This window comes from Branchiostoma belcheri, unplaced genomic scaffold, assembly GCF_001625305.1.
Source record: "Branchiostoma belcheri isolate BF01 breed outbred unplaced genomic scaffold, Haploidv18h27 scaffold37, whole genome shotgun sequence".
Classification (NCBI taxonomy): domain Eukaryota; kingdom Metazoa; phylum Chordata; class Leptocardii; order Amphioxiformes; family Branchiostomatidae; genus Branchiostoma; species Branchiostoma belcheri.
In genome coordinates, this window is record NW_017803987.1 from 1,820,461 (window position 1) to 1,845,595 (window position 25,135).

Here is a 25,135-nt window from a genome sequence, read left to right on the forward strand (position 1 = left end):
ACTATCAGACGCGTTGTCTCTTTGCTACCTTTGTCAGACTCAAGGATAGTCTCATCCAGCCTGATAATTTTGGGGAGGAAAATGAATAGTCTCGCGTAGGCTTCGTGAAGATGGCAGGACTAGTGTCACTAGTTTTTTAGTAGCCTCTATCAGGCCTCGGGAGGTGGCTGGAAAGAGTAGAATTTGTCCAAATAGGGAGAGATGACATTAGCCTGAGTGTCAACTTTGTAAGCTTTCGTCCGCTCCACAAGATCGGCGGCGGGGAGCGGATCTTGGGGAACGGATCCGGACGAAAACTAACAAGGCTGACACTCGAGATGACACGGTCAGGGGAGTTGGTTGCCGCACCCGAAGCCTGTGGGGTACTCAATGGAGTAGAGCCTAGCTTGTGCCACATTTTAGCGGTCATAACCCTACGTAGTCATCTGCGAAAGAGGCTGGGAGCAAGGCTATATATGACATTAGCCTATTTTGTGAGGTCGGGGTAGTAATACACTGCTCTGTATAGTATAATACTCTAAATTCTCTAATAGTAGATGTTGACAAGGTTATGGCCGTGCTAGTTTGCGTGTTATGTATGTGTTATCTGTGTATATTTGCTGTACATATATAGCCGCCATGGTGACAGATTGTACCATGCATATGTTGTTCCAGTGTTGACTCAGTCGTCTACATTCCGACAGCTTTACATAATGTAGAGTCCATGGTCCAGTTAGGCCACACCGACTTAATTTTATGACTGACATCCAATGATCCAAGCGCGCCTGGCCTGGCTCTATACCTCAGGTAGGCCATGGTAGTTAGTGACAATACGGAGCCGGTGGTACTGATTCTGGAGGATGGCACCGATGGCACCAAAGCTCCACGACTCAAGAACTCAGTTCATACGTACAGTGTCGATTCATAAATTCCGCAAAAAACAGCATGTGCCGGCTTGACGTATACGTCGCTGTACAGCTTTGTATTCCTGTGGTTCAGTAGCATTTTAAATTTTTGGCAGGAATTTTTTTATTCGCCCGCGCGCACAAGTTTGGGGGTCTTTAGAGGATGTCATCCATAAAATCAAGACGGAGTGGCCTTAGTGCGTGGTACGACTTATAAACACATGGCTTGTACGTGTATGTATGGCTACCGTATATACATCAATACATTACAAACTATTACTAAATACTACTATTACTATTATTAGCGCTAGTCTGTTGAGTTCATTTTTTTTGTTTAAGGAAAAAGACAAGCTTTATGTGATTTTATAATTGCGTATTAGACTTTATTTTGAAATAAATCCTTACACACACACACACACACACACACACACACAGTTTCAGTTTCAGTTTATTTTATTTAACCAGTAATTACAACTCAGGCCATCCCGGCCTGTTTTTCAGGTAATCCTGGATACACATAAAAGTACACACAACAAATACACAGTACATAAACTATTACTAAATTACAACATCCTAAACATCAACAGTGTCAAAATCCAGCACCTAATGTTCTGAATAAAAGTCCTAAGAAGTCCTGCTCCTAATGAACTGTTTAAAAATCCTGAGAAGTCCTGCTTCTAATGTTCTGTTTAAAAGTCCTGAGACTGAGGAGCTGTCGTTGCTGTATCGGAAGAGTGTTCCACAGGTAAGGACCATAGTACTGTAGACTGCTCCTGTACGCCGTGACTCTTGCTGGTGGACAGCAGAGTAGGTGAGGGTCATAGTCCCTAAGACGCTTTAACTCTGATCGAGTGGTCCGTACACTTAATGTTGGAGCAGTCTCCCACTTGAACAGAGATGACATGTACACCGGCGCACCTCCACGAATCGCCTTAAAGACATTAACGAGAGTTGTAATTTCTGTTCGTTTGCGCACAGAATCTATCCCTGCCTCAGCTCGCAGGTTAACCGCTGAGACATGGTCCTGGAGTTTGTGACCTGTAATAAGCCTTGCAGCTCGGTTGACCAGTCTATCCAGCTGTGACATAAGAGTCTTGTTGCTCTGTACAAGACTTGGTAGCCATGCTGTGGCGCAATACTCCAGATGAGACAGTAATAGTGTCTGGTACATGGTACGCAGAACACACACACACACACACACACACACACACATATATATATATATATATATATAAAGATAGTGTTATAACGGAGGTCTAACGAATTAACCACAAAATGTGATACAAGTAGACCGGAATGCCTGAAAACGTTTAGTAACAGAATAAGACGCCGTGTTTTATCCGGTGCTGTTCATATTATTTCCGCTAGGAGGAAGCAAAATACGTTGAACATATATAGAGAAACAAATAAACAATACAAACGCTAGCAGGTTTATTACATACTTTTGCCATTACTGAGTACTGTATACAAACGTTACCTAAGTGTTCTTAAGAACGGGTTAACCCAGTATTTAGAGTGCTCAAATCTACTTGAAGATGAGCAAAACGAGTTCCTGTATCGGGATTACATACATGTGTACATACACCACATAAAACTCATAGATTTAAACCTTCTCACAACACGATGTAGCATAATCTCTTGATGGTTTTAGTGAGAACTACCAAAAGAGGCTAAAAAAAACTGCAAAACGTTACTTTCGCCCTTCTCTCTTTGACCACCATGCTGCCTTCCCAGCATGCCCAGTTCTAGCCAATCAACATGGCGGTGACGACCACTGCGCATGCTCCCATGAACAGGGAAACCATGTTCACAGTATGACCTGTTGTAGCGCCGTCACGAACTATGAGAGAAAAGATCCAAAGATAAGCAAAAAACAAACTTTTTTTTCATTTTCCAACTCAGATGACTGAGTTTTGATTAACAAATGGGACACTTGAGTAGCTTTTTATTGGGTGGTCATTTTAAAAAGCGAACTTTGCTTATATGTACCAAGGACGTTACGTTGTAAGTAAATGTATAAAGAGAGATTTTCTTACCGGTTTGATCATCTTTCAGGACGATGGGACCCTGGATCAGCCGGTAGACATCGGAGTCGTCTGCGGCCTCCCTCCTCCTCCTGCCCGCCTGGCAGCCCTGCGCGCACCGGGAGTTCGGGTCCGCGGCGTTACACAGGAGGACGTCACAGTGGAGGTACACCTGGGCATATAGGGCAGTGAATGAAACGTCCATTTATAAATTTTATAGAAGACTTTCTGCAACCCTTATTCTGGCATACAGCTACCATCCTCTTATGGCTGTTCCAACAATCAGATATGTGCCCCCTTTCTTATTGTTGCCAACCAATCACGTCGGTGCATACGATCAAGAGGCAACGTGATTGGCTGGTTGGCTCTAATGCAGTGGGAAGGACGAATCACAGGACGGTACGCCTGTAGGCCTGACAATGAGAAAATGGTTCCTACATTACAATCTGGAAACAAGGAAGCCTGTTGTGTTACTAGTGCTCTGGTCATATATACTAATACGTTTCATATATTGTTAGTACATTTAAGTGACTTACCGTACGTGCACCGCTGGTAAAGGCGAAGGCCTGGAAACCAAACCGTTCCTGCATTGTAGACGGTGACCAATAGCGAGCCAAGGTAGAGTCCTGGTCACAACTGTGAACGATTGGGTGAGAGGAGAAACAATGATTTAAGATACAGAAAAAAAGAAATCATACTACAAAACTGAAAGGACACAAGGTCATGATAGCACTCACCCGTCCCTAATGAGGTGGTACAGCACGTTGCTGTCGTCTGGCTGCTCTGTGGGCGTGGCCATACAGCTATCCACGAATAGCTGCAGGTTAGTATCTCCTGACGTCCCCTTCAGCTGTACGTACAGCATCTGACAGAAACACGAGATTTAAAGTACCCTATACCAGCGATAAATGTGTGTATGTGCACATATGTGTGTTTGTGTATATATGTGTGTGTGTGTGTGTGTGAGTGTGTGCGTGCGTGCGTGTTTGTGTTTCTGACTCATTTTCATAACGATATATTAAAATAAATAAAGAGTACTATCCCTAGCCCTGCAGCTTACTTTGCTATCAACACTGGTTTTATCAAGTACTGGTTAAAATGCATATCTTTTGGTACGTAGCTTACCGTACCTGTCCCAACTCCGCAGACAGTGGATACACTAACACAGTGGACCGGAAGCTGTTACTCAGGTACATCTCCATGGAGATGATGAATTCACCCCTACCGACGATGTGTGACCGGAACACGGACGAGTTTTGGGGGTCGAAGTTGACAGTGACGGTCTTACGGCGCGGCAGACGACACTCTACGCTGATCTCTGTGAAGTGATGACGAGTGATAATCACGCTCGAAGCGTTGACGTTGATGGTCAGGGTGTTTCTGTAGATGATGTCATCTTCTGTGTCCTTTTGAAAAAAAAAACAGCAACATATCGTTATGTTGGTAGGCTGAAAGATGTACCTTCAGCTGCTTTACAGTGGTAGCATAGCTTTATATTTTCAACATGTAAACTAAAAATCTCGCATGTGTAATAATATATTTATGCTTATGTTTGTCTCCTTTTGTTTACAATTACTATCAACACTATTGGTAATGGCATTTTATTTTTAAGCTCTCTCAGTTGCAATATCACAGCTGCATCTAGCGTATGTGAGCAAGAAAATGCATAAAGATCAATTATTTTATATAATTAATTTATTAAATAGAGACATGTCTTAAACAACTGTACTTACAGTAATACTCCTATAACCTATATCATTAGATTAGAAGACATTTGCTTGTGTTTTCCACGCATTTTAATGCTTTTTAACAATTTGTTGTTGACATCGACAAACCTGTCTACTTGTTCCACAAGCCGTGAGGGGGGCATCGATGTAGATATGGGTGGAGTTCTGATCAGCACTGCAAGGTGGCGCTGCTAGATGGACGTCTTCCAGCTGAATGGAGTTGTCCACAGGGCGGGGAAAACTGACCCGGATGTAGTTGGATGTGCAGGTCACTTGAGCTCTGATGGCTGATGGGTAAATTTTCATCGAATAAAAAAAGTATACATGGTATAAAAAGCTATATACGGTATGATTATGAATAGGCAAATTTAATTGAGTTTTAAAATGCAAACAAAGAATTTTTATGGGAAGGTTTAAAAACTACGCATAAGAGCAAACAAAGCTTTAAAACGTTACTTTATGATAACATGATAACTGGTTCAGTGTATTAGTACATGTAATGTCAATCCTGATAGTGGCTGTAAGGTGAATTTAGTTGTTTTTTTTTGTGCAAAATAATATGCTATATCATGTTACAGTATTTAACAAGAGTTCCGAGATCTCATACCTCCATGAAATATGGGCTTGCTTTGTCATACTTCATTTCAACATGTCCTCATTTATTATGCAAATAACATTAACATGATATATGCATAGTGGTGTTAACCTTTAGGTAACTTACACATGTCTCGAGGTATAAAAATTCCCATCATTCACCAATAAGGAGTCACAAAATTTGACATTAATTATGCAAATGATGTCATCATTGGCATAATTGGTATCTGTTGGTGTTCCGCCTGCCACAGATTAAATAGATTACATGTACAAAAGAACTATTATATATATAAAACATTGTAATTATAGAATTTCCTCCTTAACTATGCAATTAAGTCCTCATTTGCATAATTTGCATTTAATTATGTACAACTCTCTCTCTCTCAGCTACCTACACACCAAAATGATGAAAATACTACAAATGTGTGGAAACACAAACACACACACACACAGACAGACAGACAAACAGACAGGCAGACACGTCAAAAACAATAGCTCCACTTTTCATGGAGGTAAAAAGAGTAACTTCTTACCCGGGGAGTCATCCTGATTCCGTTGTCCTGCACAAGCCAGACACATAGTACGGAGTCCATAGCGATCGCCGCATTCATAGTCAGAAGACCCGCACGGTCCCCTAACTATACGGTCCACAGCATCATGTAAAGACGCATGGATTTGTCCTGCTCTGGGCGTTATAAACTTAGGGGCTGTAGATGGGTACGTACGTACGTTTGCAATATCAATATAGTAGTAATTCAGGTAATAATTCTCCACTGTGTTCCATCTGTTCCTAGAGATGACACCGTTTGACAATCTGTAGGCCATCGTCGCAAGTCCCCCCGAAAACCCCAGGTTTCTACATGCAAGATCCGCCAGACGCATCCGATAAGTCACCTCGAGATGCTCCACACTCCATCCCCGTACAGGTCCCCACTGCTGCGTGACGTTATCGAACAGCTCCACACAGCCGTAGAACTCTCCCCCCACCAGCCGGATCCCGTTGGTCTCGTCCGTTACTATGGTAGTGTTGTTAAAACGACCTGTGACGCACAGAAAATAGAAAAAGAAAGTAGATATCACAGGGGAAAAAAATTAAAAGCATATATGAGAATATACGCCCACGCATAGATATAAATGCGGGGAAGGGGTGTTAGTAAATATCATATGCTTGCTAGAAAATGTTAGCTTTTTACCTCCATGTCACTTTATACAAGGCAAATTACGCCGTCAGTCCCCGCTGGATCGATCGTAAAAGTAGTAAAATATTGTAAAAAATATTTTTGAGTCACAAAAAGTATTTTGAAACCTTACCCAAACACACTGGCTGTGTCCCCAACCAGGTTCTGTTGTCTCGATTGCAGTAGTAGACACCTTCCATAATGTAAACTTGGTACCCGAGATAAGTATACGGAGGTCCGACTAACAAGTCTGCTTCGTTTGGGCACGTAACGTTGCATCGTCCAAGGAATTCCCACCCGCCGCTCAGAGTCGGACCACGCCTTATCTCGTGATAGGTGTAGTCACAGTCGACTCTGACGCCATCGATATCCCATGGAAAGTCCCCACATGGCTTAGGGTCTAAATTGAGATAGAAAATACATCATTTTGTTTATTTACTTCATGATTCACTTAAATGTTTTGGGCTACTGTACAGCCAGTGAAGACAGATATTTGTTGACATTAGACTTGTTTAGCTTGTTCCATAGTGATGTGTTTTAGGAAAGAAGCTTTCAACGTAGAACTAGTGTATCGAGGAAGAAGGTTTTGCTACGGTGGAAGTGGCAAGACGTGTCCTCGCTGAGAATGTTCGAAGTGGGGGCACTATCGAGTGAAGTTCCGCCGAGCATTTACCGTGGATATAGCAATAAAATAACGCCAGGCTTGCTATCTTTCTAATACCAATAGTATTCCGTTATCACTCAATTAGAGTTAAGTCCATATCAAGCACATCTGGGATTATGTGAACTTCGTTTTGCAATATTTCTTAGAAAGACGGGGCGTTAGATCTTGTATGGTTTGCACCTTCTTCTATGTGGTTCAGTGAACAAAGAAATTCCAACACAAACACTCACCTTCAGTTGTCGCTATCGGGCTATTTTCGGTAGCTTGCAATTGGCCACGGCTTTCGTCGGACCAGGCCAGAAGTACGGCCAAGAAAAGAAGAAAGATCCCCTTTGCCATGATATCTACCTGGAACACTTCACTACCTTGTGTGAAAAGACTAAGGCCAGTTTTAAACGAGCACGAAAACAAAGACGTCGACAGCCTGTTGGTAACACTTCCGTCAGTAACTTCAGTAACTCGACTCCTCTGCGCATGGTGCGAAATAGCTCCAAGTTGAAAACAACATACCTTAACGCTTGACCTTACCTGCTAGGTGAAACATCCATTGTCTGTTATCAGTCTGTGACTCGGACACGCAAATAACAACATAGAATACTGGGTCTTCCAAATTACCAGACCTTTTTTTATTGATACACACACACATGCGAGAATGGTGAAGCTAGTGTGTTACGCCGAAGGGCCGTTATACTGGCTATACTGATACAGAGATTACAAAGCAGATTATATTTTTTATGATAAAATATGTTGAATTAATGTGCTTTTGGTATATTACTTTATCTATTCCAACTGTTTATTGCACCATAACTGGACAAGGCAGTAGTACTAGTATTGAATGTAGTATTATTCCCCCGCTAGGAATCAATTGCTGTACTACGAGTACTACCACTACTATTGATATAGTAGCAATAGGATGCTCTATGAAAGGATATGGTATTTTTCAAAAGTCGAGATACATTTAGATTAAATTAAAGGCATCCAATGCGATTTCAGAGCAGTAAAACTGGAAATATTCTGAATAAGGCAATATTTATAATATTGGCACTTACTGCTTCACATTAGCACATTTCAGTCAGTATTTCATACTTTACTTGAGGCATTTAAAACTGCAGAAATACGCCCCGAGATGAGTCCTTTATTTTATGGGTGGTACGCTAAACATCAGTCAAAGGCCCTTCCAGTAACCATTGTCTGTCAGAATTTGGGGTATTTTTGAGTGTCAATTGATACATTGGGACAGTGTGGTTTCAACTTAGTAAGTGACTACAATATTGACTTTGAAATATTTGGTTTCCAAGCCCTAAAAACTGCATTCATTGGATGTCTTTTAAGTGAAAAGTACACATATAAGCCTGACATACATTACCATTGCATAACTATTATGTATCATCACTATAATATATTGTTGAGATAACTACCACGGAAGCTTGCAAAAACACTGGAGAAGCCGGTTTCTTTGAGTTTCACGCTGCCTTCCCGGCATGCATAGGTCTATCCATTCAACATGGCGGCGACGACCACTGCGCATGCTCCCATGAAGAGGGGAACCATGCTCACAGCATGACCTGTTGAGGCGTCGTCAGAAACTACAAGAGAAAAGACTCAAGGATTAGCAAATATCATTTTCTTAATCAGATCAATTTCCTGAAAAATGCAATACGTTCATGAACAGCTTTTACCTTGTAGATGTTTTCAAAAAGTAGTCAAAAACAGGGAAATTTAAACATGCAAAAGACAACTTTGCTCATATTTTGATAGAAAAAAAATTGTTTGAGGTTTTAGCTAAATTTACTATTTCTCAGCTACAGAAAAAGCTAAAGGACAGTCCTTTCTGTAAGAATAAAATGCAAATTTGCGTTTCAGTTTACCAAATACAATCCTTAAAATCAGTGTATTATGTATTTATATACCTGGTGAATTTTCCTGTTTCTGCTGCATGCCCTGCGCAGGCCAGGCACATGGTCTTCCCCTCCCCTCTACAGCTATAGTCGCCCTGCGGACACGATCCCCTCACCACGCGGTCTATGGCATCGTGAAGGGTCGCATTGTGGGCAGTAGGGAGCTGCTCAGACATAATAAACTTTGGGGCTGTAGCAGGGTACATGTAGCTTAGTTCGTTCCATGCATCGTACGTGTCGTATTGGGACGTAAAGTCTTGAAGATACTCGACGTGTGTTCCAGAGGTTAGGAGATAAGCTACGGTAGCAAGTCCCGAGGGAAAACCTAGGTTTTTACACACAAGGTCTGCCCAACTCATTCTGTGAACGAAAATTTCCCAGTTCCACTTGGACCATCCACGGACAGGTCCCCACTGCTGCGTGACGTCATCGTACAGCTCCACACAGCCGTAGAACTCTCCACCCACCAGCCGGATCCCGTTGGTCTCGTCCGTTACCATGGTAGTACCGTTGAACCGATCTGTGTCATACAAGAAAAAAAAAGATAGTAAACAAAAATCCCTTTCAACTTTTCATCTTGCAATTGGTTCGAGTCCTGACATGCCACCGATTTCGTGCACTTTCCTCACTTAACTCAAGTGAAAATGAGTATTGTCTGTCCTGTATTTGTAGGACTGCATTTGAAGCAGTTAGTATGATATTCTTCAATCAGTGACTAATATAACGTAAAAACAAGTACCTCCAAATTTTCGATGTCGACTGTACATCTTGATCACGGAGTGACCTAGTCTCGCGAGAACACGAGAATAGGTCGAGACTTGCGTGGATCTTCTGGCCTCCCGCGCCTCCTTGCGGAGTAGGGGTAAATAGGACTTGGGCAGCTCCCAATCTTCGCTACGATTCAGATGCACAGAAGATCCACACAAGTCACAGAAATCCTTACAAAAAAGTCACCAGATTGAAGAATATTCTACTAACTGTAATCTTACGTGACTGATGAACCTCTTCAACAACAATGGAAGCGTATTTATAAGGCTTACCTAAACAACGTGGCTCCGTCCCAAGCCAGGTCCTGTTGTGCATGTTACAGTAGTAGGCACCATCTTGTACTTGTAGAACATCGGGAACGTAAGGAGGTCCGACCAACATGTCTGCTTCCCTGTGGCAGGTGACAGCGCACCGTCCCCGCAACACAAGGTCGTCACCGCTGCGTTCGTAACGATAGGTGTAGTCACAGTCTGTTGTGACGTCTTCGCTACCCCATGGAAAGTCTCCACATGGTCTGGGGTCTAAAATGAACACATTATAATTGTTTTTTTTTTTTAATTTTTATTGGTATTTTGAAATACAAAAAAATGTACAGACAAGACATGAACAAAGCAAAAAGTAATAACGTAATGGTAACAGAGAAATAATCCACGGATCCAAAAATACAATCGAGATAAAACAAGGATAACAGCAGGGAATAATTGTTTTAAATTAATATTGCTAAACAGCCTCCAGATTAATTCTGGACTTCCAGTTGAATTCCGGACTGGGCTAATATCGCTATATATAACGTAATATGTATAACGTTATGTCAATATACATGATATAATATACATAATTTAATTCAATGATATCACTATATTGTGCATATTTTTTATCGCCCGTATCAAACTCATTGGCCCCCATGGCCCAGTTAATGCGAATTTCGCTACATGCCTCTAAGGCTTTAGGAAAGTGAACTTTGATCTGCAAGGTTTTAGTATAGCAATAAACAGACAAAATACAACACAAAGTTAACACTCGCCTTCAGTGGACGTTGGCGTGTCACCTACGGTAGTTTGGCCACTGATTTTTTTTGACCAGACTAAAAGTAAGGCCAAAGAAAGAAGACAGATCCCTTTCCCCATGTCTTACGAGTACTTACACTTAGAAAACCTCACAACCTTGTGTGGAAAGGGTCAGGAAGTGTGACGTAGGAAGTGTGACGTAGAATTTTGTTGACTATGATTAATACACTGCAAACGCCATCGACTGCACCGACCACACCCACGTGGCCTCTGAGTATAGCCGGAGTTCACCGATGTTGCCTTCGGCAATCTACGTAGTGGCGAAGTTGTATTGTTACTGACAAGAGGATAAATCTCATATTGTTGGTATGTACGGTATGTAGGGGTGCATGTTAGAGAATATACAGTAAACAAGCTGGTATCCAAAGACCACAGTGCTACAGAATGGGGACTCCTACATTCTTTCTGCTTCCCACGTTTAAGCTTGTGTGTAAATTTATGGTTCAAGTTTTCGCTTCACTGATGATGTCTGGGTGGGAGGGCACAACTGTAACAATAGTACTCGTGCAACATCAAAACAGGGCCATTATTAAACGCCAATGTTTATATTGACATTGTTCTTGCGTCAGTATCAACGATTTGTATGGATATTCGCCAGATACGTAGAGATAATTCACAAGTACGCTACTTAAAGACACACTGTTTGCTATTCTATACAACTCGCCTATTGGAATGCGACCTTGTTTGACCTCACGTAGTGTACCATGCTTCAAGGTCATTTGTTTTGTGGGGAAGGAATGGGGAGGGGGGCAACTCCTTTCTAAATCAAGCCTAGACGACGCGTATCTTTCTCTTCGATATGGTGAACAGCAATCACTGATCATGAATCTAAAATGCCCTTTTTCCTGCAGACAACAAACTTCAGTTCCTCCCCCTGAGAGGTCAAGGGTTAGTCGCGAACGACAAGATGGCGGACGTCGAACCGACCTTGAACAGGGATCACGCAGACTACCTGCGCGAATCAGTGATGAGCCTGATGACAAATGTCAATCATCAGTTACAAGAGATCGAGAAGCTTAAGCTAGAAGCGGAAACAGACGAAACCGTCAGTTCAGAGGCCGACATGGCATTGTTGTCGCCTTGGTCTAAACTTGAAAAGTCAACCGAAGCTCGAGAAGAGTCAACAACCCAGCCTTTGGCCTTTTCTGGCACTGATCCAGTATCTGGGAAAGAGCAGCTGCGCAGTGACTCAGACATGAGCGCGTCCAGCGAGACAGAAAAGTCGACAAAGTCGTCCAGTCTGGAACAACTCCAAAATTTACCTGACACAGCGCCAGAAAATTCTGCTGAAGCCAACCCTACGGATTCGGAAAATCCTTTGGAACGTTTTGCGCTTCAGTTTGAGGACTGGATCGAGAAGACAAAGACCAAACTTGAATCACTTATGAAGCAAAACCGAACAACAGAAGAACAATCAGTTAAGACAAGTCATTTTGAAAGCTACATTTCTTGCCGCCTTGATATCTTTTAAGAATATAGAGATATCGATCGATCCTTAAAAATTAGAATTGTCTCAAAGCACCATCTTTGTTTTAACTGTGGTAAATTGTAGCTGATTTATAATTATCAATTCCTTTTCAAACAGAGTAGTCAAACTTCTTCATAATCTGAAATCTTAGTTTCTTGTTTCGTATTATGAGAGCCTGGTTACCAAATCCATTATTATAGCTTCCGAGTCCTACATCCTCTCTGCAAATCTACCTAACATGTTCAGACAGGTTCTAAATTATCTGAACCATGTATACTTTGAGAAATCAGCCCATAATATGGAAAAAAGCTTATCTCGTAAGTACATTAAAGACAGCTTGCTTCAAAAGTTTGGATCAGGACCAGAACCAACATCGTCAGACAAGCCGACCTCCCGCACTGAACAAACATGACCTGACAGTGACAGCCAGCCGGTGACGTCTCTTCTCTGTTAATGTCACTGAGGTTAAACAACCCTGCAGGAGCGTTAACATTTAAAATCACATTCGCATCTGTGAAAAGCCAACTCAACACAGGCGAATTTTACAGATTAACACCCAGATAGACATGTAGTCAGGATATAAATACTGAACTCTTTCCCTGGACCTGGGGCTAAGTTTTTCAATCTAACAAAGATACATTAGAGGTTGTAGTCATTATCTCAGTGAACATTTAAATGTAAGAGGTTAGTATCTTAACTCTTCTTATGGGCTAACAAGTAATCTATATTCAGAACTGTCACTGAAGTGAAGCACCTAGTAACAAGGCAGAACTGTCACTGAAGTGAAATACCTAGTAGCAAGGTAGAACTGTCACTGAAGCGAAGTACCTAGTAGCAACCGGGTAGAACTGTCACTGAACTGAAGTACCTAGTAATAAGGTAGAACTGTCACTGAAGCGAAGTACCTAGTAGCAGGCAGAGCTGTCACTGAAGTGAAGTACCTAGTAACAAGGTAGAACTGTCCCTGAAGCGAAGTACCTAGTAATAAGGTAGAACTGTCACTGAAGTGAAGTACCTAGTAACAAGGTAGAACTGTCACTGAAGTGAAGTACCTAGTAACAAGGTAGAACTGTCACTGAAGTGAAGTACCTAGTAGCAAGGTAGAACTGTCCCTGAAGCGAAGTACCTAGTAATAAGGTAGAACTGTCACTGAAGTGAAGTACCTAGTAGCAAGGCACTAGTAGTACTAGTGCCTTGCTACTAGGTACTTCATTTCACTTCAGTGACAGTGTTTATGTTTATTAGGAATCTCCATTAGTAATACAATGTTTGTTTACTAGTCTTCCTGGAGTCCTTTAACATTACATTTAAAAGATGAAATGTAATCTTAATAGCTACAATTACAACATGTATATACAACAACACCAGCTTAAATAACAGTATAACAATAACAATCTTATCACAATCTACACGTAGGCCTACTTGCTTATATGCACAACGATTATAGCTAGCTTAAATTACACACTTAGAATACAGTGGAGAGGTCAGCGAAGTACCTAGTAGCAAGGCACTAGTACTACTAGTGCCTTTCTACTAGGTACTTCGCTTAAGTGACAGTTCTACCTTGCTACTAGGTACTTCACTTCAGTGACAGTTCTGCCTTGGTACTAGGTGCTTCAATTCAGTGACAGTTCTGAATATAGATTACTTGTTAGCCCATAAGAAGAGTTAAGATACTAACCTCTTACATTTCAATGTTCACTGAGATAATGACTACAACCTCTAATGTATGTTTGTTAGATTGAAACATCATAGTCCCAGGTCCAGGGAAGAGTTCAGTATTTATATCCTGAGTAGTAGGGTAGCTACTATCACGACACTAGTAGTGTAGATAGTAGCATGGTACTAGTACTTTGTAGTAGTATAGCTTATAGTAGCACTGTACCAGAAGTGTAGCTAGACGCATGGCAGTGGTAGTGTAGCAAGTAGCATGAAACTAGTAGTGAGGCTTTAAACCTATACCAGGTCTGCAAGACTTGTTCCGACAAGTTTCTGAAGATGACAAAAACTTGCAGGCCGAAGCGTTTTCTGGTTAACGTTGTAAAATAAACTTACGATAATGTACTAGGTACATCGTGCTAGTATGTAGTAGATAAGTGAGTAAATATAATTTAAAAGTTGTATATGTTATGTTAGCTTGCCAGTACCTAAGTGTAATTCTATAAGGTAAAATTTGAATAAAGATGAAATTAAAAAAAAAATACAAAACAGGTTGATATTGCGTGACCCATACTTGCTCGTTGAAACCTAAACACTATAATTGGCTAGTATCCATCAGGTGGTTGTACATGTACATTAGAGGGCTTAGTGGCAAAGTGCAAAGATTATCTTAAAGATACTGGAATAAAGATCTTGTTACAACCTTACTCAGCAAAGCTGATGTAGGAATGACTCAAATACACGCGACTTAGTCATTTGCTTGATAGCATCAGCGTAGTATTGTGTCCAGGAATTCATTATGTCCTCAACAATGCTGTCTGGTTGGAAAAAACCAGGTCAGCTACCCTCAAGATAATGAGATCACCCGGCAAAGCCGTCTATCTTTTCCCCATTGGTTGGAGGTTTGATTGCATTTGCCCTGGACAACAATGATTGGTCCCTGTTCCAGATCATTGGTACACCACTGGAGGTCTCTTAAAAGCTGACTCTTGACCCGGTTAAGCTTTTAATGTCGGCAGAAGGATATCCAGGTCTTTTCTTGTCGTCGTGCGGGCACGCCTGGACGGTAGTACTACTGTGTAACAGCAAGCCAGCAGTTTTAGAACTACGCCACACAGTGTCTGTCTGAGGACTAGGAGGGAGGACACCATGTTATTTGCTTGCAGTCTTCTACTTCTGTCGTTAGGGTAAGTATATTTAACGTTATTTCTAATCTTCTTTCCAACTTAAGTGTTACATGCAATAATTGCAGAGTTTAAGCAGGGCATATTCCCATATCCTTAATCTTCTGTTATATGGTCATTTACTTGAGTGAGGAGATATGCAACAAGCATGCTTTTAGTCTCCTCCTTCTGTCGTTTGGTTAAGTATGTTTAACGTCTTTTCTAATTTTTATCATCTTATTTGCAACTATAGTGTTACATGCAATGATAGCAGAGGCACATTCCCATATCCTTAATGTTCTGTTTTACCGATGATCATCTAAGTTGAGAGAAAAGTGATGTGTAGTTTAAGCATTAGTTATGGCAGTTGTGGAGGGCAGTAATTTTGTTACTAATGAAGGCTATGTGTGAAAATTTTGCTTTTTATGTCTTTCGTACAAAGATCATTTTAGGTCAGACCCATTCTTCGGGTAGATTCATTTTTGTACAAGATAAACAACGGTTAGCCTAGATTTCAGTCAAATAAGCCTATCATTATAAGAAGTGTCACACAAACTGTTAAACGTTAAGAGCCCACAATTGAACACAATTTCGTTTGGACTTTTCAATTTCTTTTCATCGACAGCTGGTGTTTTCTTATAAGCCTTCTATCTAGTGTCTCATGCACGTTCTAGAAAATTCATTCTATTGTATGTCAGTGACATCTACTTGTTACATTTGGTTCCAAGAAAGCTACTAGAGTCAATTAATACCCGATTAGATTGATTTATATTCGTAATTATTGGCGACCGTGAAACGGAAAGTGACACTTTTAATTTTTGACTCACTCTTCCGGAAAAACCAACAAAAGAGCAGTAACACAAAAACTACAGCTGGACTTTGAATGGAACCCAAGCCTTGGCCCTAGTTTGACCAAGAGGTATCTTTCCTGTAATGATACGAGACTAGTAAGTACCCCTCAGCGAACTAAAGGTTAAAGTAGGGCAATCACTATTGTTCACTGTTAAAACACATGCTGACTAGGAAAAGAATAGAAAAGGATTCTTTCTGGTACTGCATAGCAACGTTATTTGGAGGGAAAAACAGTACGTCAAAAGACGGCTTGGTATGTACACATAGGTTTAAGAAAAATAAATGTTGTGTTACTGATTTCAGTCTTAGTTTTAAAAATAGGTAAGGATTGTTTGCCTTTTTTGTATTTCAATTGAAGTAATCAACAGAAAAAAAGCAGTTTAACGATGTGAAACTGAAATACACAAGGCTCAGGTCTCGTTTGCTTGTCGGGGGGGACACGCATTTCATACAATTTACTCTAAAATTTTCCTCTGAAAATGAGTAACATAGCAGTTCAAAGGGTTTGAAATCCAGTGTCAGGTCGACAAATTCATGCCTTAGGGTCAGTCGGGAAACTAGAAACACAGCATATTTTCCCTAGGCCTTACCATGTGGGCAAGCCCAAATTTGAATTTCATGAGATTTTCTCAATGAACCGTCCATAACCTCGCGTAGTCATAGTTTATTTTTCCGGCCCACCCTAATTTTCCTATGTAGTATTTTTTGTCCTCCGGATAAAACGTACTGTGTTAGACAGAAAGCTCATGAATATTTAAAATTACTTGCTTTTTGATTTCAAACACGTTTATTTCAAGATAATCAGCCCTTAGAGAAGATAATTATTGTTTGGGACTGAAGATAATTTCCGCCTACTATTTTTCTTGGTGTTTCGGTCACGCTGGGACTATTGTGTCGCGCGTGTGCTTTGTGTAATTCATCCTTTAGCAGCCATGACACGTGCGTAGCAACTGTCATGAAAGTAGTCCATACCGATTGAGAAACGAGACAATAACGACAGGAAACCGGTCTTTATGATGAATGAAACTTTAATATCATAATACCTAGATACGTACGATCTCAAAATAACGAAACAAAAGATTCCTACTTTTGAAATGAAAGGTTTTTGAAAAGTGTGTAGCTCCACAACATTGCTCGGATATTTTATCGAGCAATCGCCTACGTACAAGGAAGAATGTCGACTGTAAATGAAAAAAAAATCTTTCTCCAAGGGTCATATAAGAAAGACTTCTAAGTTACATTCTATGGGCATTTAGTCGGTAACGAGGTAGTTATATTCACCGTAAGTTGTCTTAGGAATTTGTTGTCGTACGGTTTTTAAGAAGGCTGCACATATCATGTGACAGAACCAACCAAGGCTTTATACAACTTCATTTTGTACAACACGTCCACAACTTTTCTAAGAATAGCCTCTTATCATGCCAAGATCGTGCAACGAATGAGAAACGCCTTAACTTTAAGCAGTGGGGACGGTCTATTCTTTCATAACAATGATTGAAAGAAGGTTCGGCTTTCCGGTATAATGATCATGAACACACCACAGGGTTTAAAAGAAACAAGAACACATTTTCAGAGTCTAAAGAATGTACATCTTAATCCTGGTAAACGATAGTTTACACCCTCAAGCACGCCTCTAAGACTATGTAAGATTAAATGTCTGAAACATGAGTTAGTAATTGCTGTCCCTAAGGGCTTGTTGCCATAATGTGCTTTCATATCGGCCTACATACACTCAAGTAAATAACCAGAGATCTTATCTAATACATGCTGGATGTACCGGACCAAGGGCCGATTGAAATAAATAAATAAAAAAATGGATCTGGATGATAAAATCTTTTTTTATATTTTACTGCTAATTCCCAGCAGATTTCCCTCATCATTTCATACCAGAAGAGTTTAAAATAGCAAGCTATGCGAGAAGTCCTTTTTACCACCCATAAATAGCTAGATCCAACCTACGATGCGAAACAAGCAAACGTTTTCTGCCATCGACATCAAATTTTTGCTTCAAAGATATCTACCACATTAAAAATGAACAAAAATTTACTTTTTAAATCCAGTTTTACCCCCTAAAATCGCTTTGGGTGCCTAAGATAACTAAGTATTCCGTCATGAGTTTGATCCTTAGTAAGAGTTTAAAATGGTACATACTAGCACTCAGCATTTAAGAATGAGTATGTGAGTTATACACACAGCACTACCAGTGGACTTCCTACTATAGTGTTTACACAACTGTGTGGCCCAAGGGCTACTGAACTGTAGATAGGCGCCGGCCTATACATCACATGGTGCGTTAAGGACTTCCAAGTTTAACTATTAACATCTTTCACTGGCCCGATGCTTGCGATCTTCTATATTTGACATGTACATGCGTGTCCTTGCTAGAGGAGTCAGGCATGGCTGCACGCTGTAATTTGCGACGTGAAAAGTCTTTGATCCCTCAAAACCATTTAATGGAGGACATGGGCATCAGGGTCTTCCGGAAACTGTTGAAAATCGAACCGGAAATATCCATGATGGCTTTAGATACTGATCCTAAAGGGGCCAATCGTGCAGTGTTCTTAATGGGGGTGTTTCGATAATCTTCAAGCAGATCCTAGCCTGGCAAAAGACAGTATTAAATTGGGGCAGGCAGTACTACCCATTCGCCCTTGGGTGGCGTATGGACCCTATCTGGCGAATGGATACTGCGTGGCCACGATTGGCCCCTTTAGGATCAGTATCTAAAGCCATCATGGATATTTCCGGTTCGATTTTCAACAGTTTCCGGAAGTCCCTGATGCCCATGTCCTCCATTAAGTGGTTTTGGGGGATCAAAGACTTTTCACGTCGCAAATTACAGTGTCCAGCCATGCCTGACTTCTCTAGCAAGGACACGCATGTACATGTCAAATATAGGAGACCGCAAGCATCGGGCCAGTGAAATATGTTAACAGTTAAACTTGAAGTCCTTCCCGCACTATGTGGTGTATAGGGCGGCGCCCATCTACAGTTCAGTAGCCCTTGGGCCACACAGTTGTGAAATCACTACAGTAGGAAGTCCACTGGTAGTGCTGTGTGTACTGTCTTTTGCCACCCTAGGATATGCTTGAAGATTAGTGTTTTGCAAATGAGGCTCGTATGTGTGAAATCAATGAGTAAAAATGCATAATTCGTCCACCATAAGGGTTAAGTAAACATGATTTGGCGAAGGTATGATATCGTGGAACTCTTGTTTCTTTTTTTTCTAGGACACTGGCACCGGCACAGGGTACAAAGACTTTTGACGATGTGATTGAAATCTTTGGTGATGAGCTGCATATATTGAGACCTGGATATGGAGGTATATAATACTAGTCTTACATTCATACACGCCATTGTGGACTTCTTTGTCCTATTTCCGATCCTTTCTTTCCGAAGAGAATCTAATTGAATATGAAGGATTTTCATATAGATTAGGCCACACCAATGAATTTTTAGGGATGACGTTTGCGCGTGCTTCGATTTTGGCCTGTTCCCAGAAAAAACTTCTGGTAAAAGATTCACGACAGTGGGATAAGGGATTTGAAGATATGATTAAAAGAAAGGAACAAGACAGGACGACAACTGCTGTTCCACTGACTTATTGTTGTTTTCATGGCCAAAAAATGTTAGTGGTTGTTAGACTGTGTCCTCTCTTTAAATTTGTGTCCTAACATTTGTCATCCCTTAGTATATTTCAAATCTAGGCATCTTGCTTTTTGTAGTCCTTCTTGTTTTTTTTCGTGCTTTTGCAATAAATTTAGGGTTTCCTTAGGACGTCACCCATAGAATTACTTGGTGTAGCCTAATAGTGTATGACTGATAAACACACCAACATTTTGCTACTGTAATTCACTTTCCCACCTACATAATCGCTGGGCATTCAATTTATGATCGGTATGATAATAACAAACCTTTATGTACCAGTAGATGCCATTATCTGTACAGTTTAAAATTGCTGTATAATGAAGTTATTGTGTGTTAAAACACAGTACTTAACCATATGAATATATTTTTTTCTGTTCATACAGGTCCGCCTGTTGAAGTAAAGGTGTCCATGTATATTACCGATATTGTCATGGACGGATTTAAACCGGTAAGACATTAATATCTAAGAGCAGTGTATTGTTATGATGAACAATAATGCCTTTGTGGAAAACAATATAAAATGAATTAAAAAAATAGAATCCATTGCTTTTCAAAATTTGGCTTTGGATGAGCTGGTATTTATACTAGTAAAAGAAAATATTTTCATAAATTTAAACGAGAACATTTGAAAGTCAGTCGCACAGGTAACTAAATGGTACATTTTTTCAGGAACTGACCCTTACCATGTATGTTCGACAATACTGGCAAGACGACCGTCTCAGCTTTCTGAGCAACGATTCTATGTCGGCTCGGTCTGTCAGCCTCTCAGGTAATGTAAATAGATATGTCAATACGTCAAAACAGCATTTCATTCTTTGTGACTGACATGATTACAGTATTGTATTAAGCAACACAATTAAAACGTATTTTATAAAGGGTTAATGTACCGCCTTATCCTTGGTGTATATAGTGCGGTAATCCCTGGTCAGGTGCGATAACCACCGAATAAACCATCGAGTGAACGTAGCGCACTTGTGGTTACATGTAGAAAATGAACAGGGATTGTCTCACCATATACACCAAGGATAAAGCGGGACATTAACGTTATTATAATATCGCCTATTCAATTGACACAGTTATTTGCCACGGGTTACAGTCTTACACGGGTGTCAAAAATTATGTTCAGTATTTTTCTGTTTGAATTTTATTTATACCTTTTTACCTGTTGTACTTTCAAACAAAATTATTCAGAATAAAGTACAATACGTTGATAAATAGATAAATGATACATGTCTTAACACTACTGTTAGTGCCCTGTACCCTGTATAAAGGTACGGCCCAAAAGTAGTCGGTTATTCCAATAACCAAACACGTTTTTCATTATTCACCACTTATGATGTTACGGCCAGATAACTGATAAATAATGTATGCTATTCTTCCGAAAATAATTTCATCAGGTTGGTAGAACTTAAGATGGGGGGGGGGGGGTACAAACTAAGCCACGTTTGGGATAGTGTTCTCGCCGCAAAAGCGCCACCTACATCGGCTACATATAGCGGCGAGATGCAGTACTCCAGTCAGAAGCTATGAAGAAGGTGTCTGACAGACACCGAAACGTCAGCAAGGTGAGATTCACTGGTTGTGTTAAAAGAAATCCCCTATCTCTTAATGTATGCTATTCTTTTTTCAGGAGAAGAAATAGACCTGGTCTGGACTCCTGACCTGTTCTTCAGTAACCTCGTGGACGGCTTCGTTCAGGACATTTTCAAGGACAACGTCATGATCCGCATTTCTCCAAACGGAAGAGTTCTCTTAAGCCAACGGTAAGAAAACCCGTCTTAAATGAGGTACTTAAACTTCGAAAACTATGTCTTAACATTTTTCGAAAAGTTCAAGGGATAGCTTCCAAAATGAAAATAGATATTGAAGATTCAGTTTTGTTTAAAGTTAAAACTTTTTTCTAACACAAATGTTCTTACTTAGAGCTTTCGACCAGTTTTCTTAATTTTATTTAAAAGTCTAGACATTGAGTGAGATATTTTGTGTCACGTATCCGTAAAGTCTCGTGTAAATAAGGTCACGTGTCTGTAACCGCAACTCTCACGAGATCACGTTGTGAAGTGATTGGTCATTAATTATCCTGATGAAGGCGACAGTGGTCGCTGAAAATTTGATCTCTGTGTAATCTTTGTGTTGACATAAAGTTCAACATTTTACTATGATTGCTACCAACACAGATGAAATTTCATGATGATGAGATATTGTGGCCATTACATATTACACTCTAATGACGTCTACCTAACCCATTTTTAGTGTATCTGTTGATGTCCGGTGCCCGTTGAACCTGCGATACTTTCCAGCTGACACCCAAGTGTGCAAGTTTAACATGGAGAGCTGTAAGTACAAATTTAAGTAGGATTTGAGTAAGGTGTTGATTTTAAGCTATCTTTGTATACGAAAGTCACAGTGTACTTAGGTTGTAAATAACTATGATTTTCAATAGCGTTTTCCTGTTACCAGTACTCTAATTATATAATTCACTACTATACTGAATCCCAACCCTATCCATGCTATTAACTGCACATGAAATACTAAGTCTCCTATATGGCACGATGAAGATGAGTCTAGTTTAGACAGTTGTAGTCTAGTCTAGAAAATGGCATTGACCCTGTAGTCACATTGAATACTTTCTATGTATTTAGTCTGGATATTACCAATGTATGCATATTATATGTACCTGGATAATGTTCCTTTTTGTCTAATACTAACAGATTCACTTACAACAAATGACATTGTGTTACTGTGGATGGACGGTGACCCCATCAGTGTGGAACCTGCCGTCAGTATCCCACAGTTCAGCGCGCCTACAGTGAACACCTCATATCAAACAGACATGTTCTCCACAGGTCAGTGACCTCAAACTTCACCATCAACAGTTGTCGCTTTTGTTTATTGTTTATTTTGCACTCATAAAATAAAATGAAATATAACAATTGAAGTTAAGTAGACATGCATGGGAGGGCCGGAAACGAATTCAAAAGAATGTTTAAGGACTTATAGTTTTGGGGTCTGGGTTTTGGGTTTGTCATTTTGTTTCTTCTAATAGCTTTCAGTTGCATGGTGGGTAGGAGATAATTTTGACAGTTTATTGATAGTGATGTTGCCTAAAAGTAGAAGTAACCCAACGGGCGCTCTCTGGAAGTGTAATACTGGATAGAATTACCTTCCGTGAACTTAAAGGTATCGAAATCCTTAAATATAAAATTATTACGTCTGAAATCTCTGATTCCTTCTTATGTTTACCTTGAGGTTCGTAGAAGGAAAACATATTGTTTTTGCTCAGTTTCTTCTTCCTCTTGTTCTTCTTCTCTGAAAAAATAAAGTCAGTGACATGGACCAGACGTCTGGCATCATACTAACCTGTGGTGTTTTGTTATATCATGTAGCAGATGTAAAAATAAACCTTTGTTATAATATGCTATGTGCTAACTTACACAGAACAAAGTTGGAGGGTTTGCTCACCATACCTTTGAATGTATCTGACTTTGAGTAAGTATAAACAGCGCAGTAGTATGTTGGAGAAGACCATGTGTTACTTTTCTAGTCATAGAATTGTTTCTAGATTTCTGACTAGTATCCTTGCCTTACTGCCAGGTTCTTACACGAAGCTGGTGACCTCTCTGACCTTCCTACGTCACGTGGGTGGTCACGTGACCATGTTCCAAATACCCAGCATGCTCTTGGTCATCGCGTCCTGGACCTCGTTTTGGCTACCTTGGCGTTATGCGCATGCGCGCATGTTAACCGGCATCCTCCTTCTTCTCGGTCACGTCGGTCTGGCTTTACTACCCAGGGTTCTGCTGCTGTCAAATGTATGTTTAGTTATTATACATTTATACTATCATAAAAACTTATATACAATACAGGGAATTTATACAATACAAAAAGGAGATACGTTAATGAAGGTTAGACATATATTCACTTGAAATGTCGGAATATTGCCGTAATTTATCTAGCACATGTAGTGGAGTTTTGGATTGTGTTTGAATGAAAACTTTCAATGAGAGTGGGTTTCATAGATGAATCATTTTGAAAGAACCAGACATTCAAAATGTTTAAGTGAATACGTTTGCCATTTGAAATAGAATGTAAGACCAAAAAAGGTCTAAGAAAACTTTCTTAATTGTACACAGGTCCCTTATATGACGCTTTTGGACGTATGGATGGGAATTGATACTACATACATCTTCTTCGCCATCCTCGAAACCGCTCTCGTTGCGTTCCTTCACGACCGGGGCCAACATCCTTCGGAGGACGGCGTGGCTAGGACCGAGGGAGGCGTGGAGACCATCCCGATGACTGACTTCGTGAAGCCCGGACAGGCCGCGCCTGGACGGAAACTCAGCGGCATGTCGGGAAGGATTGACGTCATCTCCCGTATTCTCTTTCCGGCGTTTTACCTGCTCATTAACATAATCTACTGGTCGTACTTTTCCTCCATGCAGTAGGCTCATGTCGGGTTAGCTGTTACTACTGTACGTTAACTTTGACTTTAACAAAGTTATCCCTTGTCATTGTTCTAAGAAGTAGGTCAAAACCGTCTTGTTATTATTTGTACTAAGAAGTAAACTATTTGCTTTATTTACCATGTTTAACCATCTTAAGTCTTCATTTTCTTACTCAAGTATAACACGTAACTGTTAAACCTTGTAGTTGAAATTGTTGTAAGTTTGCACCTAGTAATTGTAAATGGTGAACCCACTAATTGCTTAAGATACAGAATACATCAGAAGTGCTCCATGTGTATCGGTGTTGCAACTTGAATAATGAAACATCAAAAAGGCATGCATGATTATTAAAAGATAGTAACACAAATTGTTCCACAAATATGTTTTTAATCTTGAACTGGTTCCAGGTAGCTAATTTCACAATAAGTGATGCGTTACTTTTACTACATGTACCTTCAAAAGTACAGCCTTAGAAGTCAAAAGAATCCATTCTACTACCAGACTATTGTTTTGTTGCATGATATTGACATCATATTATTTCAGCCCCATCATTTATTACATGTATCTGGAAGTATTCTCAAACACAGTATGGGTATATTCATAAGAGGTACACTTACTATACAGGTACAGGTATATAAAGATATCAATGCAAATAAAGGGGGTGGTTCTTTAATTAAAAGGCTTGTAATTTAGCACTTATGGTATCTTTGTAAAATTGCTCGCAATTGTTTTAAATTGCGTATAGTTTTCGTTGTCTGTATTTTTAAGACAGCAATGTCACTAATACCTTTCTCACAAGCTCGTACTAAGAAAATAAATTGGAAGCAAGCACTTCTATGAGTGGTTTCGACTGCGCATGCGTGGGGTCAAAGGTAAAGGCCTTTTACTTGTAAATAGTTACCTACAACGCATCAAACAGCGCATGCGCAGGTGAAAGTGAAATAATGAACCGGCTCACTACGTAATCATCGTAGTTAACTTTTTTATGCTTTTTTGGCGTGCATCATAAATATTGAGCAATGGTAATAATTTATCTACCAACGATGATGTGTTACATAGCAACATAGTATTACATTGTTTACATTTGTACTGA

At 40.2% G+C, this 25,135-nt stretch overlaps 3 protein-coding genes across 3 annotated transcripts; 2 read left to right on the plus strand and 1 right to left on the minus strand.

The window, feature by feature from the left end:
• Positions 1-2,132: 2,132 nt before the first annotated feature.
• On the minus strand, positions 2,133-10,913 carry LOC109476248. The gene is made up of 11 exons (XM_019777133.1): positions 10,762-10,913; positions 10,010-10,258; positions 8,982-9,489; positions 8,629-8,636; positions 6,164-6,269; positions 4,744-4,972; positions 4,039-4,314; positions 3,646-3,773; positions 3,445-3,544; positions 2,921-3,080; positions 2,133-2,724 (listed from the first exon to the last, which is right to left on the minus strand). The coding sequence occupies exons 1-11, from the start codon at positions 10,862-10,864 to the stop codon at positions 2,630-2,632; spliced, it is 1,962 nt and encodes a 653-aa protein (XP_019632692.1). The 5' UTR covers positions 10,865-10,913; the 3' UTR covers positions 2,133-2,629.
• A 93-nt stretch (positions 10,914-11,006) lies between these two features.
• Positions 11,007-12,453, plus strand: LOC109476361. The gene is made up of 2 exons (XM_019777295.1): positions 11,007-11,110; positions 11,656-12,453. The coding sequence occupies exon 2, from the start codon at positions 11,712-11,714 to the stop codon at positions 12,273-12,275; it is 564 nt and encodes a 187-aa protein (XP_019632854.1). The 5' UTR covers positions 11,007-11,110; positions 11,656-11,711; the 3' UTR covers positions 12,276-12,453.
• Positions 12,454-14,918: 2,465 nt separating this feature from the next.
• LOC109476332 (glutamate-gated chloride channel-like) lies at positions 14,919-24,071 on the plus strand. Its single transcript, XM_019777255.1, has 9 exons — positions 14,919-15,118; positions 19,177-19,268; positions 19,978-20,042; positions 20,264-20,363; positions 21,225-21,357; positions 21,848-21,930; positions 22,306-22,440; positions 23,189-23,406; positions 23,728-24,071. The coding sequence occupies exons 1-9, from the start codon at positions 15,081-15,083 to the stop codon at positions 24,040-24,042; spliced, it is 1,179 nt and encodes a 392-aa protein (XP_019632814.1). The 5' UTR covers positions 14,919-15,080; the 3' UTR covers positions 24,043-24,071.
• The last annotated feature ends 1,064 nt before the right edge of the window (positions 24,072-25,135 follow it).